This window comes from Chroicocephalus ridibundus, chromosome 7 (genome assembly GCF_963924245.1).
Source record: "Chroicocephalus ridibundus chromosome 7, bChrRid1.1, whole genome shotgun sequence".
In the NCBI taxonomy this organism is placed as follows: Eukaryota; Metazoa; Chordata; class Aves; order Charadriiformes; family Laridae; genus Chroicocephalus; species Chroicocephalus ridibundus.
In genome coordinates, this window is record NC_086290.1 from 36,993,569 (window position 1) to 37,006,017 (window position 12,449).

The window sequence follows — 12,449 nt, forward strand, 5'->3', positions numbered from 1 at the left end:
TACTTAGTGTATTTATGAAGTTAAGAATGAGATTTATATAGGGTCACACATCATAATTCTATTTAGCTTCTCTCACTATAATGCCATCTGAAAACAGTGATACACACATATCTGACAGCATAAAAATAATCTTTGAAATCAACTAGTAAATGAATTTTGAATAATCCTCCACTTAGCCTACTTAAGACTTTTCAAACAAAACAGTCCTGTGATAAAGGCAAGCTATCATGTAACTAAAAAAGAAATAAAAAAATAAAAAATCAGTGGCACTGTTTACCTTCAACCATTTCAGTAGTCCCAGAAGCCCTTATTATGCTTACATAAGTAAAAGGTTGACAACTCAAAACCAGATTAAAACCCTAGTTACCTTATAATGCAGTAAAACTTGAGTTTTGTCAGGTGTTAAATTCACATCCACAGCAGAGGCAGGTACAGTAATATTCAAAAAGAAAACTGGATATAAACGAGTACAGTCCTTGTGCGTCACCAGACTGTAGTACTGTCGAATTAACTACAGATTGATTTAATAAAGAGATGTCAGTAAAGGCAATAAAATAGACACAAAGGCAAAGAAACAAAAATTGACATTATAAAAGTGTAACTGGTTTGTTGGTTTGGGTTTTTTTTTTTTTTTGAAGGAATGCTAAAAAGGTCCTTGTGGGTATACATGTATGCCAGAATAATCACCAAAAAAAGGGCATGTACTGGTGGTCTCCATGTCTTCACAGATAAATTAAAAAAAACAACAACAAAACAACCAAAAAAGGAACCAATCCCAAGATGCTAATGGTAGCTACTTTGATGTTCTGAAAGAATGTATCAATCACACTTGGAAGAAAAGGTACAATATGACCAAGTTGGACTGCAACTCCCACAATTACTTCCTCAATCAACACAAATACTACTATTTGTTTGTTATTTAAAGAAAATCTTGTAGCATGCAAATACACTGCTGTCACTTTCAGCCAAACTAAAGTCTGTTTGAGAAAGTAGCTCTTGCACCACCGACCTACACCCTTCCCAGAACAGGATTAATTTGTTCCTTGTATTAACCCAACTATAAATTTACATCTTTTCTCAAACTCTGCTCTCCCTTACTATTTTCTCTATAATGCTCCCAAAAACTCCTCTAAAAGATGACAGAATTATTCAGTTGTTTCAGAATTTTGGTCTCATTAACCAGAAGAATCAAATAAAGATCCTTGCATTTCCCTCTAGTACCAGGGATCCTTCAACAGACACACCTACTGGAGAAAATAACACATTAACGAGACAAAAAAAAACCCTGAAAGCATAAAAAAATAAAGAGTCACTGCGGATTAAATTTTAATTTAATTAATTTTTAATTCATAAATAATGTTTAAATAACTTCAAGCTTATTTAAATATTTTCAGGTTATTCTAACCTTAATATTCCCATAGTCTGTCCTCAGCGGGCACTGAACTGTAGCAATAAGAGGTCTACCAGCACTTCTTCCCCATACGTTGTGTGGAAACAAAAGTCATCTATAGCTTGTTTTGCATACCCACCAAAATGTATTCTTATAGATGTATTGTTAATCTCACCTGGCCAAAAAAAACCCTAACAAAAAACTGGCAGGAAAAAAAAAAAAAAAAAAAAAGGCAGTGGAAGACTATTGCTTGCACTACTTCAAGAACAGCCCTGAATGAAGGACAAAGTATTTTTACTTTACGTGATAGTACTGTGAATCCCACCTTGAATCTAGGCCTCCGTGCTCTGGTTAAAAAGCTGTCTCTGACATGGAATTCAAGTTGAGCTTTGAAGTCCCGGAAGAACCCGGCACATCTAATACTACGTGGAGATGGATTAGCTTCATTTGTCACTTAACGTACCAACACAAGTTCAGGGTTTACATCTACAAAGCTCTGCTTGCCAACTGAAAACTACTTCATTGTTTCCACTTTAAAACCTACACGTATGCTCTGGCATGAATGTGATTTTCTTTTCTGGGGAGGGCAAGGACTAGGAGAGCAAGGCTGCTCCAAGGGAGGCGCTGCAAGGTTCAGTAGTGTGAGAAACCCAAGAGTATCAAATTCTGCCTACACAATGCCTAGCTGTAGCCAATGCTGCTGCACTATCACTTTCATTTTTATCCAATGCATACACAAATTTAAAGGGAAAGTACAACTATTTGCTTGATAAGCCCACATCAAGAAGCGGACAAAAATCAAACCTTCATTTTCTGAAGAATTCTCTTACAAGAAACCACATAAAGTTTCCTCACGGAAAACTGCACAGGTGTATTTCTGCAAGCTAATACAAAGAAAGAATCCACTATTCTATGGGAGAGACCAGAGTATCTGAAATGACATTTTTTTTAAACAACCATAAACATAACCTCCAGCTCTGTGGTTGTAAATGACTGCAGCAAATGCAATAGAACTGAGGCACCAGGAGCATCAGACTTGTGGAGGGCGTTTCTGTTGTAAATGCTCGTATCTTCACCTGTAATACTCCAGTTATTTTATGTGGGGAAGAGGCTGTAGGTTGCATAGGTGTATCTATCCTCAAATAAGTCATGTTTCTATTTCTTGCATAAAAAGCTAGACGATGTTACCTTCAGTATTTCCTTCTGATGAACTGGACGATTATTTATAAAAACGAAACTCCTTTCTGAACTTGAAAGACTTGTCAAAGAAGCGTCTGACTCAGCTTTTGGGAGAAATCCAGAAAGATTTATCTGCAATGATAAAAGAAATACAGTACAAAAGTCTTTAAAAGAGAACCCTAAAAAGTTTTTTTTAAGAGGTGAGATATTGAAACAAAATTGTACAAGAGTCCAAGTCATTCAAATGCAGCACACACTGCTTCTTGAAAGTTATGATTTTAAAAAATAAAAGTACTAAAAATAAAAAAAAAAAGAAAAAAAAAAGAGATTGAGAAGGATGGGTTTGTATCTATTTTCCTCAATCAATTTATTGAGAAATTTCCCTTTTGGACTGCCAGTTGCACCTGGTTGTTGTCTGCAGCTGAGGGCTACAGAGAACACCACCAGCCAGCTTTAGGTTTGCTGACTGTATGGTTGCCAACTTAACCCCTACAAGCCAAAGGCATGCACTGCTGCCCAACCTGGTGAAGGCAGCAGTGAATTTCCCCTACGTGAACAGCCCGAATCACACAATCCCTCCTTTCTACATGCAGGGCACCTTAAATAGCCTGTCATGGGGCATTTATTCAGGGCACTAAATTTACCTACGCCACCTGTATCCAAATCATCTGACTCTCAAGAGCGCTGAGCACCCACGATTCACAGAACCTGTGGGCACACACCACTGCCAAGGAGCCTTAGATTTGAGTACCTAACATTAACTCCAAGTTTTAAGATTTTTCTGTTGTCTGAGTTTTTAGCTTTTTTTTTTTTAGGTCAAAAGGAGGCCGATGACTTGTGCTGCCCGTCCCGTCACCTCCCCCCCTCTTCCCCAACACGCAACTTTGACACTGTTGGATTGGTTTCAATTCAATCTGGTGAAGAAGCATAAATCCCAATGATATTATATTTCCACAATTTCTGTCATAACTGACAGCTGTTTGGAGAGGAGAGCCTAAAGATAATGACCTTACTGAGGAAAAGACAATTGTAACTTTTCAAAAGACAGGATCTATCAGCATGTAAGCACTGACCAGCCCCCATACTGCCTCACGCATCACCCCACTGCCACTTGCCCAAACTAACAGGTGAAGGAACACCAGGGCATCATCAGGATGGAGGTTTTGGAGATATGGAAAAGTCTGGAGAATGTTCGGGTAGCAGGGTGGATCACAGAACACAGAAATCAGACCTCATTAGCTTTGCTTTTGGCAGAACCACTTGTATTTACTAAAATCCAAATTATCATGCATTTGAAACGGAATTTAAAATCCCTGGGATTTGGCCTATCCTTCCCATTCATCTACGTCACACCAGCTATCTGCTCATGTGCTCCCTTATTCCCTCTTGACCTTGTAATAAGCATTCTGTGCTAAAGCTGGAGTGTTCTGGTCAGCAACGTCGCACATAACCAAACACCACTGGTCAAGTTAAAGAGGTGTCAAATATCTGTTGGATGATTATCAGAAAACAACATGCAGCACTTCTAGATTTTACTTTGCAGCTTTAGCACATCCTCCCTGAATGTTCCTCCTCTAAGCTTCAAACTCCTTTTCTAATTCCCAAATATTTGTACAAGTCTTTCACTTCAAACAATATTTTTATATACAGACAGCATTAAAGCAAAACTGAAAGTCTCTAAATAACTCATTTAAGGAGTTGCCAGATTTAGAAATGGCTGACTGCTGTTACTATTTAAAGCCATGCAGAATATCAGTATGCTCATTAAAAGTTAGCACCAATTTCTAAAACTAGTCTTAATTATTAGAATTTTCATGTACAAAAGTATACGAAGTTTAATGACAAAGCTACAGAGACTGGAAAATGTTAAAGATGTTTTGTTTCTAAACTAGATCCACTGTTTTCAAAGTTAATACTTTAATTAAAAAAACCCTTATAGACCTATTAAAACATATCTGTGTTGAGTGGACAGTAGAACGTATTTCTTAAGTACTTATCTTTTTCCCAGGGCATGTGTATCCATGCCACTTAACCACAAAAAGAAGAGACTAGGAAAATTTCCTGTGTGAAAGTTTTTGGTCTTTTACAAGACTGGGGATGTGAAAAGCAGAGATGCTGTTTTGTACATCTAAACAGTTGTGTCAATTCTTTATTTTCTCAGTTGAGTTTGCATGCTTTGGAGACAGCTTGAAATTTGTTCTCATTTCATTCAGACCTCATAATAGAGATGTTTTGAAGAAAAGTCTTTAAAACCCCTGGATCACTTGTTACAGAAGCTTCACCTCTGCAGTTAGTAAAGTACAGCTTACAGAAAGTTGTTTATAGCAACATTAATTTTGTCTTCAGAATAGACTTTGCAGCAAAGGAGTATGAAGCCACACATGTACGAAAGGAAAGGAATTAAAGAGCTGCCCTCTGGTCTGTGTACTGAATGAGGCAGGCACCTAATGGGAAGGAAAAAAGAAGCATATGCTTTGTCAATAAATACCTATCCCAATACCTGCACGCAAGGGAGAAAGAAAGGGATACACAGGCAACCTTAATTCTGTCATTTCATAGTGTTTGTGTGCTTAATTTATCAATGTCCATGGTTTCTGAACGTAGATTTGTGTGTGAGCAATATGCATGGATCACTTATACACCTATAAATGATGCACGTGGTATTTTACACACTATTTAGAGACAGAGAGAGACAGGGAATGTTCCCCAACTTCTATTCAAGGAATATGGATGCCTCATGATATAGCAGAGAGGTAATGTGAGACCCTGAGTGCCTCCTTCAAGCTAGTCCCTTCTAAATACCCCCATGTCTTCCCTTCGGAGCCTGCTGCACTTGCGCTGCCGGGCACATCCAGGCTCATTCAGGTAGGAACAACTCTGGATGTTCTGTTAAGACATAAGAAACTAAAAGTTTGTAAACTACAAGAAACAACTTTGCTTCTTCCCCCTCATTCCCCTGCATATGTGTACTATAAGCATTCTGACAAAGTCAAGATTTAAGTCTGAATAATGCTGCTAAACTCTAATACATGTATATATTCAGACTTTTAATAAAGGCTGAAAAATGCTACTAAATACAACTTACCATGACGAATGCAGCATGGTTAGTTGTGTTTAATAGCCACTGTGACTTTACAGATGGCAATTCACGTCATCTATGTGACTGGTCAAGATTTATTACTACAAGATACAGGAAAATGCAACTTTGAAGGATCAGCATAAGCAAGACTCCCTTTTATAAGAACGTCTCCAACAAAAATGAAGGCAGAGTAAAAAGTTTTTTGAAAATATTTGACAATTTCAACAGGTCCGAAGAAAGCCAAATGGACTAAGTTTTTTTGAATACTAACTAGTATTTCCTTGAAATATATGTTTAGTGGAAATTTTGCATAACTTGCCTTCTAAGCATGTGTTCCTTTTTCTGCTCAGGTGCCCCTCGCTGAAATTGAGGGGATGTTCTTTACAGTATAAGGCTAAGAGGCCACAAGGATGAGAATGATATAAATGCTTAGATATTAATCAGAGCACAACCTGCCTGTGGGCCAGGAATCCCAACTTAGACAGCTCTGAGCAATCAGCAATTCTGCATTTGTCATCACAACTGTTTTTACTGCCATTTGATCAGTGCCACATGAGTCCTGACTAGATGATTCTTGGAGTGGATTTTCAATCACCAAACCAATTAATTTTACAGAGAGGACAGTAATAGAATCAAATGCATTAATCAGATGTCAACCTGAAGATAATATTCTCTTTTTCAAAGTCTCCTTTTTGAATATCGATTTAGCTCTCTTGATTGACAGGCTTTAAGTGGATTTGGGAGAAGGAAGTTAAAACTCACCTCAGGATCTTCACAGCAGTGTTGAAAAGGTACCATACTGCCCATAACGGCTGTTCCCAGAACTGACATACAGGCCATTTTGTGATCCGACACCCTGGTCTTCTGCCAAATAACTGCCTGAAACAAATGGCACAGAGTCAAATTTTTGACATTATATTTATATTTGTTGAACTCAAGTCATGTCTATGAACATGCATATGCAACTGCACACATACTGTATATGTAACATTCTGTACTTTGACCCCCTTACATTCACAACTTTCAGTGTTAACACTCACGATATGGTACTTTTTGGCGTGTCTTCTCATATTGTATTACTTATTTAGACTCATAGCAATCAGAAAATTAAGCAAAGCTTTTATTTATGGATGTTACATAGCTAATAAGGACTTCTGCACCTGAAATAATTGTTAAAAACAAATCAATGAAAATACTACTTCTCCTCTTACATATATAGCGGTAGGCTTTGTGTTTTTTATGGAGCATATAAAGTGAGGGTTTACGACATGTTTCTGGCACAGTGGTCAATGTGTGAAGGTGGGCACTGCAATGCTTATGGTGCTTATACTCAAGAGACTGGCCGTTTTGGTAGAAATCAGGCTATTAGATGTCCATTCATAGCTCTCATCTGGATACTCCAGGTCTATGACAAGCCTGCTATTTAGAAAGGAAAGCAGCTTCTAAGAAAGTATTTATAAGGAAAGCAGTTGTTTGTCTAAGGAAAACTTTGTAATAGTTAGAAGGATAAAATGATATCTGCTCTATTAGCTACATATCTTGCAATACTATTGTCAAGATTTAATAAATACAGTAAGGTGGTATGAAATGCAACTTGCATCAGAAGATACCTGCCAAGTACACTTAGATATACAGAAAGCATTAGCTACTTGGCAAGGTGAAATTTTGTCACTCACTAATGAGAAGCCCTATACTAAACAGCCACAAATTTAACTTTGAACCTGCTGTCTTTTATTGCTGTGTATCAACAACAAAAAAAATTTTTCTTAGTTGGCTTTCTGCTCCTAGGCAACCAAGACCTGCTAGATTCAGATCCGCTTTATATCTATTTCTATCACTGTTAGCTGACTGAGTGTATTTCAACGTGCAACACTCAAACACAGAAGAAAAAAGGTGCAGCAAGTTGCACTTTAAATCTTACGTTACGGTGCTGTTTAGAATTGATATTTTAAATAGGTGCTAGGTGTCCAATGAATTAAAAAGGAGTTCACAGTATTCTGGTACAGGATGTTATGTGAAAGCATGGTAAGTGAGCAAAGAACACACATGCACCCATCTCAAGAAATGCAATACATAGCCTTAAAATTCCACCTGTCCAGTGGGATATTTGCTGGCCTTGAGGGGTAAATTCCATGGAAGAACACGGTGCTCCTGTAAAATGATATTCCCTTCCTAGAGGACAGGTGGAATTGTAAAGCTTTGAGACTGTTGAGCCTAGAACTATTCCCCAAATCTTTAATTTTGCATTTCCATGTACACTCTGCAGCATTTGTGAAGTGGGATTTTCAGTCCTGCCTGAATCTAACTCACCTCCTGCACATCAGCCCGACAGCCCTTTGCACATGCGGGATTACAGCGCAGTCACTCTACAGTGAGCACAAACCCCTTAAAACATTAAGGACAACTGACATCACGGAGAGCAGGGAATACAAAAGGGGGAGAAGGAGAAATGAGCAAGCAGAGCCATGGGCCGGGTGTCCACAGCTCTGGCAGGGAGAGTTCCCACCATGCTTCGGCAGCAGCGAAGGACAGCCCGGGGCTGCCTCTCTCCTCTACACCTGCTGTAAATCTCCTCAAAGACATTTTGGAGTGATGAAAGAATTTGTCCTCTTCTTTAGAGCTCCTCTTATAAAACATATCCTGTACTGCTTCTATTTTAAAATTGATTACTTAAAATGGAAACACAAAGTGCCAAGCAATTTTTTCTGTAGTGGATATATTTTAAATAAATGCATGTGACCAAACCGAGAAAGACACTTGTTACATGACTAATATAAACGTCATGCTGTTTATTTTAGGTTATACTAGTGTGATGCCACAGGTACAGATATAAATCTTAGCTGCTGATTAATGCAAGGTTATTACACTGCTTGACCTACTGAATGGCTGATACTCAGAACTGTGAAAAGATTGCTTCGGTAAGGTGGTTTTAAGAAAGCTGTGGAACACAAGAACTCCTTAAATGCAAACTTGCTAAAAGCAGATACTGTTAATAAGTTCATGGGGTATTTTTTTAACTAGTCATATATTTATTGGATATTAATACCCAGAACTACAGATAAAGTTTTAGAAACTAGTTACCACTGTAGGTAAAAATACCCTCTATAATTAAAAAAGCCTATATACTAAAGAGACCAGGCAACTCCTAAATTTCTATACTATATAAACACAGAATAGACTGTGTGCTCATTTTTAGCCCTGACTGCACATTATAAAGCAACAACATAGGAATAGCTGGTCATTTAAAGAAAATTATTTTTCTAGACTCTCCAGGTATATCAAGAGGCATTAAAAAATCCAGTAAGAAACAATGCCTGTTCCATTTCATTTATTTTAGAAAGTGCCTGTTTCCATGAGGTTCCTGCCATACCCTGTTTTTTTAACCTTGATTATACCCTTTACTTTAGCTAAAAATACACACCCACACACATCCCCCATATTTTTTTTCTAGGTCATATAAAGCGGGTGTCCAGGATGAGCCAAGGAAGAATCTGACTCTAGTCAGTATGATGACACTGCAGAAACAGCCTACTCAAAGATATATAATTACATATGGCCCATCTTAGGTTTTGCTAGAGCTAGTCAAATATATCCCACCTCCCTCCTTGTTTCATTGAAGGGGATTACAGGATCTAGATCTTACAAAATGTCATAACGCATATAAAATCTGTTGCACATATACAGAAGTACGTGTGCATGTATGTGTCTCTGTATGTATTTCTCCACCCCCACCCAGCCCTAGGACATACGCACATGCATAGTTTTGTGGAGGATGACAACATACATGCACACATGGAGCAGGCATCTCTGTTATTTCAGGATGCGTTATTTCAGGATGCACAAACGTAGCCCAGAAGGATTCCTTGAAAAATGTGAAAAGAGTGGAGGAAAGAGTATACAACCTCTTCCCACTGGGTTCCCTTGTATATGGCACTAAGGAGAATAAGATCTGCTCGCTATTTGTCTCCTCTAAGACACCAAGGAAGGACAAGGAAAAAATGCACCCACTTCTTGTCCCTAACTATCCTTTGTATTTTAGAACTTCTACCAGCAGCCACAATGATTTGCAATCACAGACAAAAGAAAAATGTTAATTAGAGCTGGGGACTGGATGCTGTTGCTGACTATGGCTACTTCAGTGCAACTATGATGCTACAAGTTAAACAGATTCATCCTGTTTATCTTATCACGACATAATGGCAGTAACTTAATGAAGTGGACTTTTACGACCCAGAAACCATCTATTTTCTTTATTTGTCTTGCGATAATCGTTGTGTTATTTATCCTGCAATAAAGTTTGAGGGTGTAAAAGTCTAGTAGAGCAAACGCTGTACACGAACTGTAGGTTGGTAATGTAACATGAGTTAGCTTTGTAAAAGAGAATTGTATTTCAGTCTCTCTAATTTTGTTTTACAATGCTTCAAAAATCCTGTGACCCTGGAATCCGAGATCTCACTGCAGATAGTTAACTCTTTGGGCCAGTATGTTCCTTAGCTTTCCTGACTTCAAAACAAATAGTTTATTAGGCTCCAACATAACTGAAAACATCGCTACCTACTTGTTAAGAGAGTATAAAAACAGGAACAAAGTCAGGCAGCAATATCCAAAAGTTTGAATTTAGCCTAAAGGAAACAAAAAAGACATCACCTTGTACCATGTGTATGATCTCTTTCGCTTACGATGCACAGACACCTAGCTGCAAGGGCTAGCACATTCTCTGCAGTGGAAGAAAGCCTGTCAGCTAAGATCAAGAACAGCCTTAACCATTTTCTGTAAAATCCCAGCCTTGAAAAGTGTCGATGTTGTTTATCAGCTCCATGCCAGAACTGCTGTCTCGTTTTAAAACCAATGGTAAGTTACCTTACTAAAAGAGAGCTCTTGCATAATCTTCCCTTGAAAACAGAAGTCATAGTAGTTTTTCAATTTAGCTTAAAGAAAAATAACGCAACTCTCTACATAATCATAATTATTCTCCCCAGCTATTTTATACTTGCCCCTGAGGAATCAGTTATCTCATCCATTTCATAAAACATGGCGGGTCAACTACCAGTGGAGGTATGCAATAGAGAAACTTAAGGCACCATTTTTCCCCTCATCAGATGCAGCCGACATTGCCCGTGGGATAGACAGGTATCGGACATTACACCTATCAAGGGGATTTGTTGAAAGACAGTAATGTTCCACAGCACTGTTCATCCTACAAATTCCGACATATTTCCTGCTGAGACTTCCCTTCTGTGATACGAGAGCACCCTCTTAATGAAAAGGTTTTCTTCAGCATCACACAGTGGAGAAATGCTTGGATTTGGGAGCTGGAAAGTAAGTTAGGAGGGGAGCTAACAGATACTACAAAGAGCCAAGGACCTTCATGTGGCAACGCATGTTTTCAGAGCCTTTCAAGAATTACAAAGACTATCAAGAGTTGTAAGTTTTTTGGCTGCTTTAACCACACACGTTCAGCTGTGGGTGTTTAGAGAAACTCCACTTCCATAGCAAAAGGAAAAAAAATAATAAAACCTCTCACACAGTTAAACTACTGTCAAAAAACACAGTTTCTAAGCCTAAACTGTCATTCAGATGTACATCATCACAGTGAATTCCATTTAAATAAAGGGAGGTTTAAAAGCCTTTTGCAAAAAGAGTGGTTAACAAAAATAACATACCTAACTGTGATGAAGTACATTGGTAAGGAAGAGGGAAAACTCCCATGCGGCTTTAGAAACATCCTTTTTCTGCTAACCTTTTTTAAGTGTACAAAGTAAGCGTGAAAGCCTAGCAAGAGCTAAAGGCACATCTCAGATGCTGCAACACACACTGCATATGTGAAACAGTAATTGTTTTGAGATTTCAGATATATACTGTGCTGTCATTTGAAAAAAGTGATGGATGAGAAACTGGAAACCTCAAGGAATTAGTAATAGGATATAAAGCATTTCACCTCTAGGTCACCAGTTCAAATTCAACCAGGTTGGTAGTGACCAAAAGTAGTTACCATCTGGCAGCTGTTCTCTGGCTGATGTAAATTGAGTTGAGGGTCTCAACGCATTTCCTAGTGGACAGGTGTCCTCAGCACAAAACCCACCATAATTAACTCTCTGTTTGGCTTTCTCAGCAAAGCCACTGAACAACGAATGGAAGTAAAGGCTGAGCTATATTCCAGGTCAGCATGAAAGCATGCTGGGTGCAGCGCACTGCAGATTCTTAATCATATTTCCTCTTTATATTTTAAGACACACAGATTAGGGAGGGACATAATATATCATCATTACATTAAAGGGAGTAGCCTTTTCAACTCAAGAAAGTGCTTACACGCTGCAGTTTCTGCTCAACGCAGATTTCTTTTCAACATGCTGCTACAGTAGAGTTTGGAAGCACAACGGATGAATGCAAAGCACAATCCCATTATTAAAAATGGTAAATCTACCCCAACACACTTACTTTGTCTCAAAGCCCCCACGCTTATTACAGAGGACTCAGAAACAGAAAACAAACTGGTTTTGGACTATTGGATACAGACTGTAGGTTGAGATTATCCAACTTTGGAAATGAGACTTATTGTAAAGAAAAAAAAAAAAAAAAAAAAAAAAAGAAGATGGCATCCCTTAGGTCAACACCAACCGCAACGGGCATCTGGGGAAGAATACTATCCACAGTTATAATAGCTTTAAAATGGTCCTCTTGCATCCAGAAGTTCTGACCTGTGTCTCTCTCAAGAAACAAACAGGACATAGTTCTACGCAGAACTGTGTGTGCCCAAGGCTTCAAAATATTATACATGAAAAAAACTCCGGGAAAAAAAAA

At 38.3% G+C, this 12,449-nt stretch overlaps 1 protein-coding gene across 2 annotated transcripts in view; it reads right to left on the reverse strand.

Moving 5' to 3' along the window:
* The window catches only part of PMS1 (PMS1 homolog 1, mismatch repair system component), a 49,951-nt gene that overhangs the window by 19,689 nt on the left and 17,813 nt on the right, over positions 1-12,449 (reverse strand). For both annotated transcript variants that reach the window (XM_063341624.1, XM_063341625.1), the window contains exons 6-8: positions 6,411-6,527; positions 2,579-2,701; positions 368-511 (exon numbers count right to left, since the gene is read on the reverse strand). In XM_063341624.1, the coding sequence (XP_063197694.1) occupies positions 368-511; positions 2,579-2,701; positions 6,411-6,527 (384 nt within the window). The remainder of the gene's footprint in view (positions 1-367; positions 512-2,578; positions 2,702-6,410; positions 6,528-12,449) is intronic.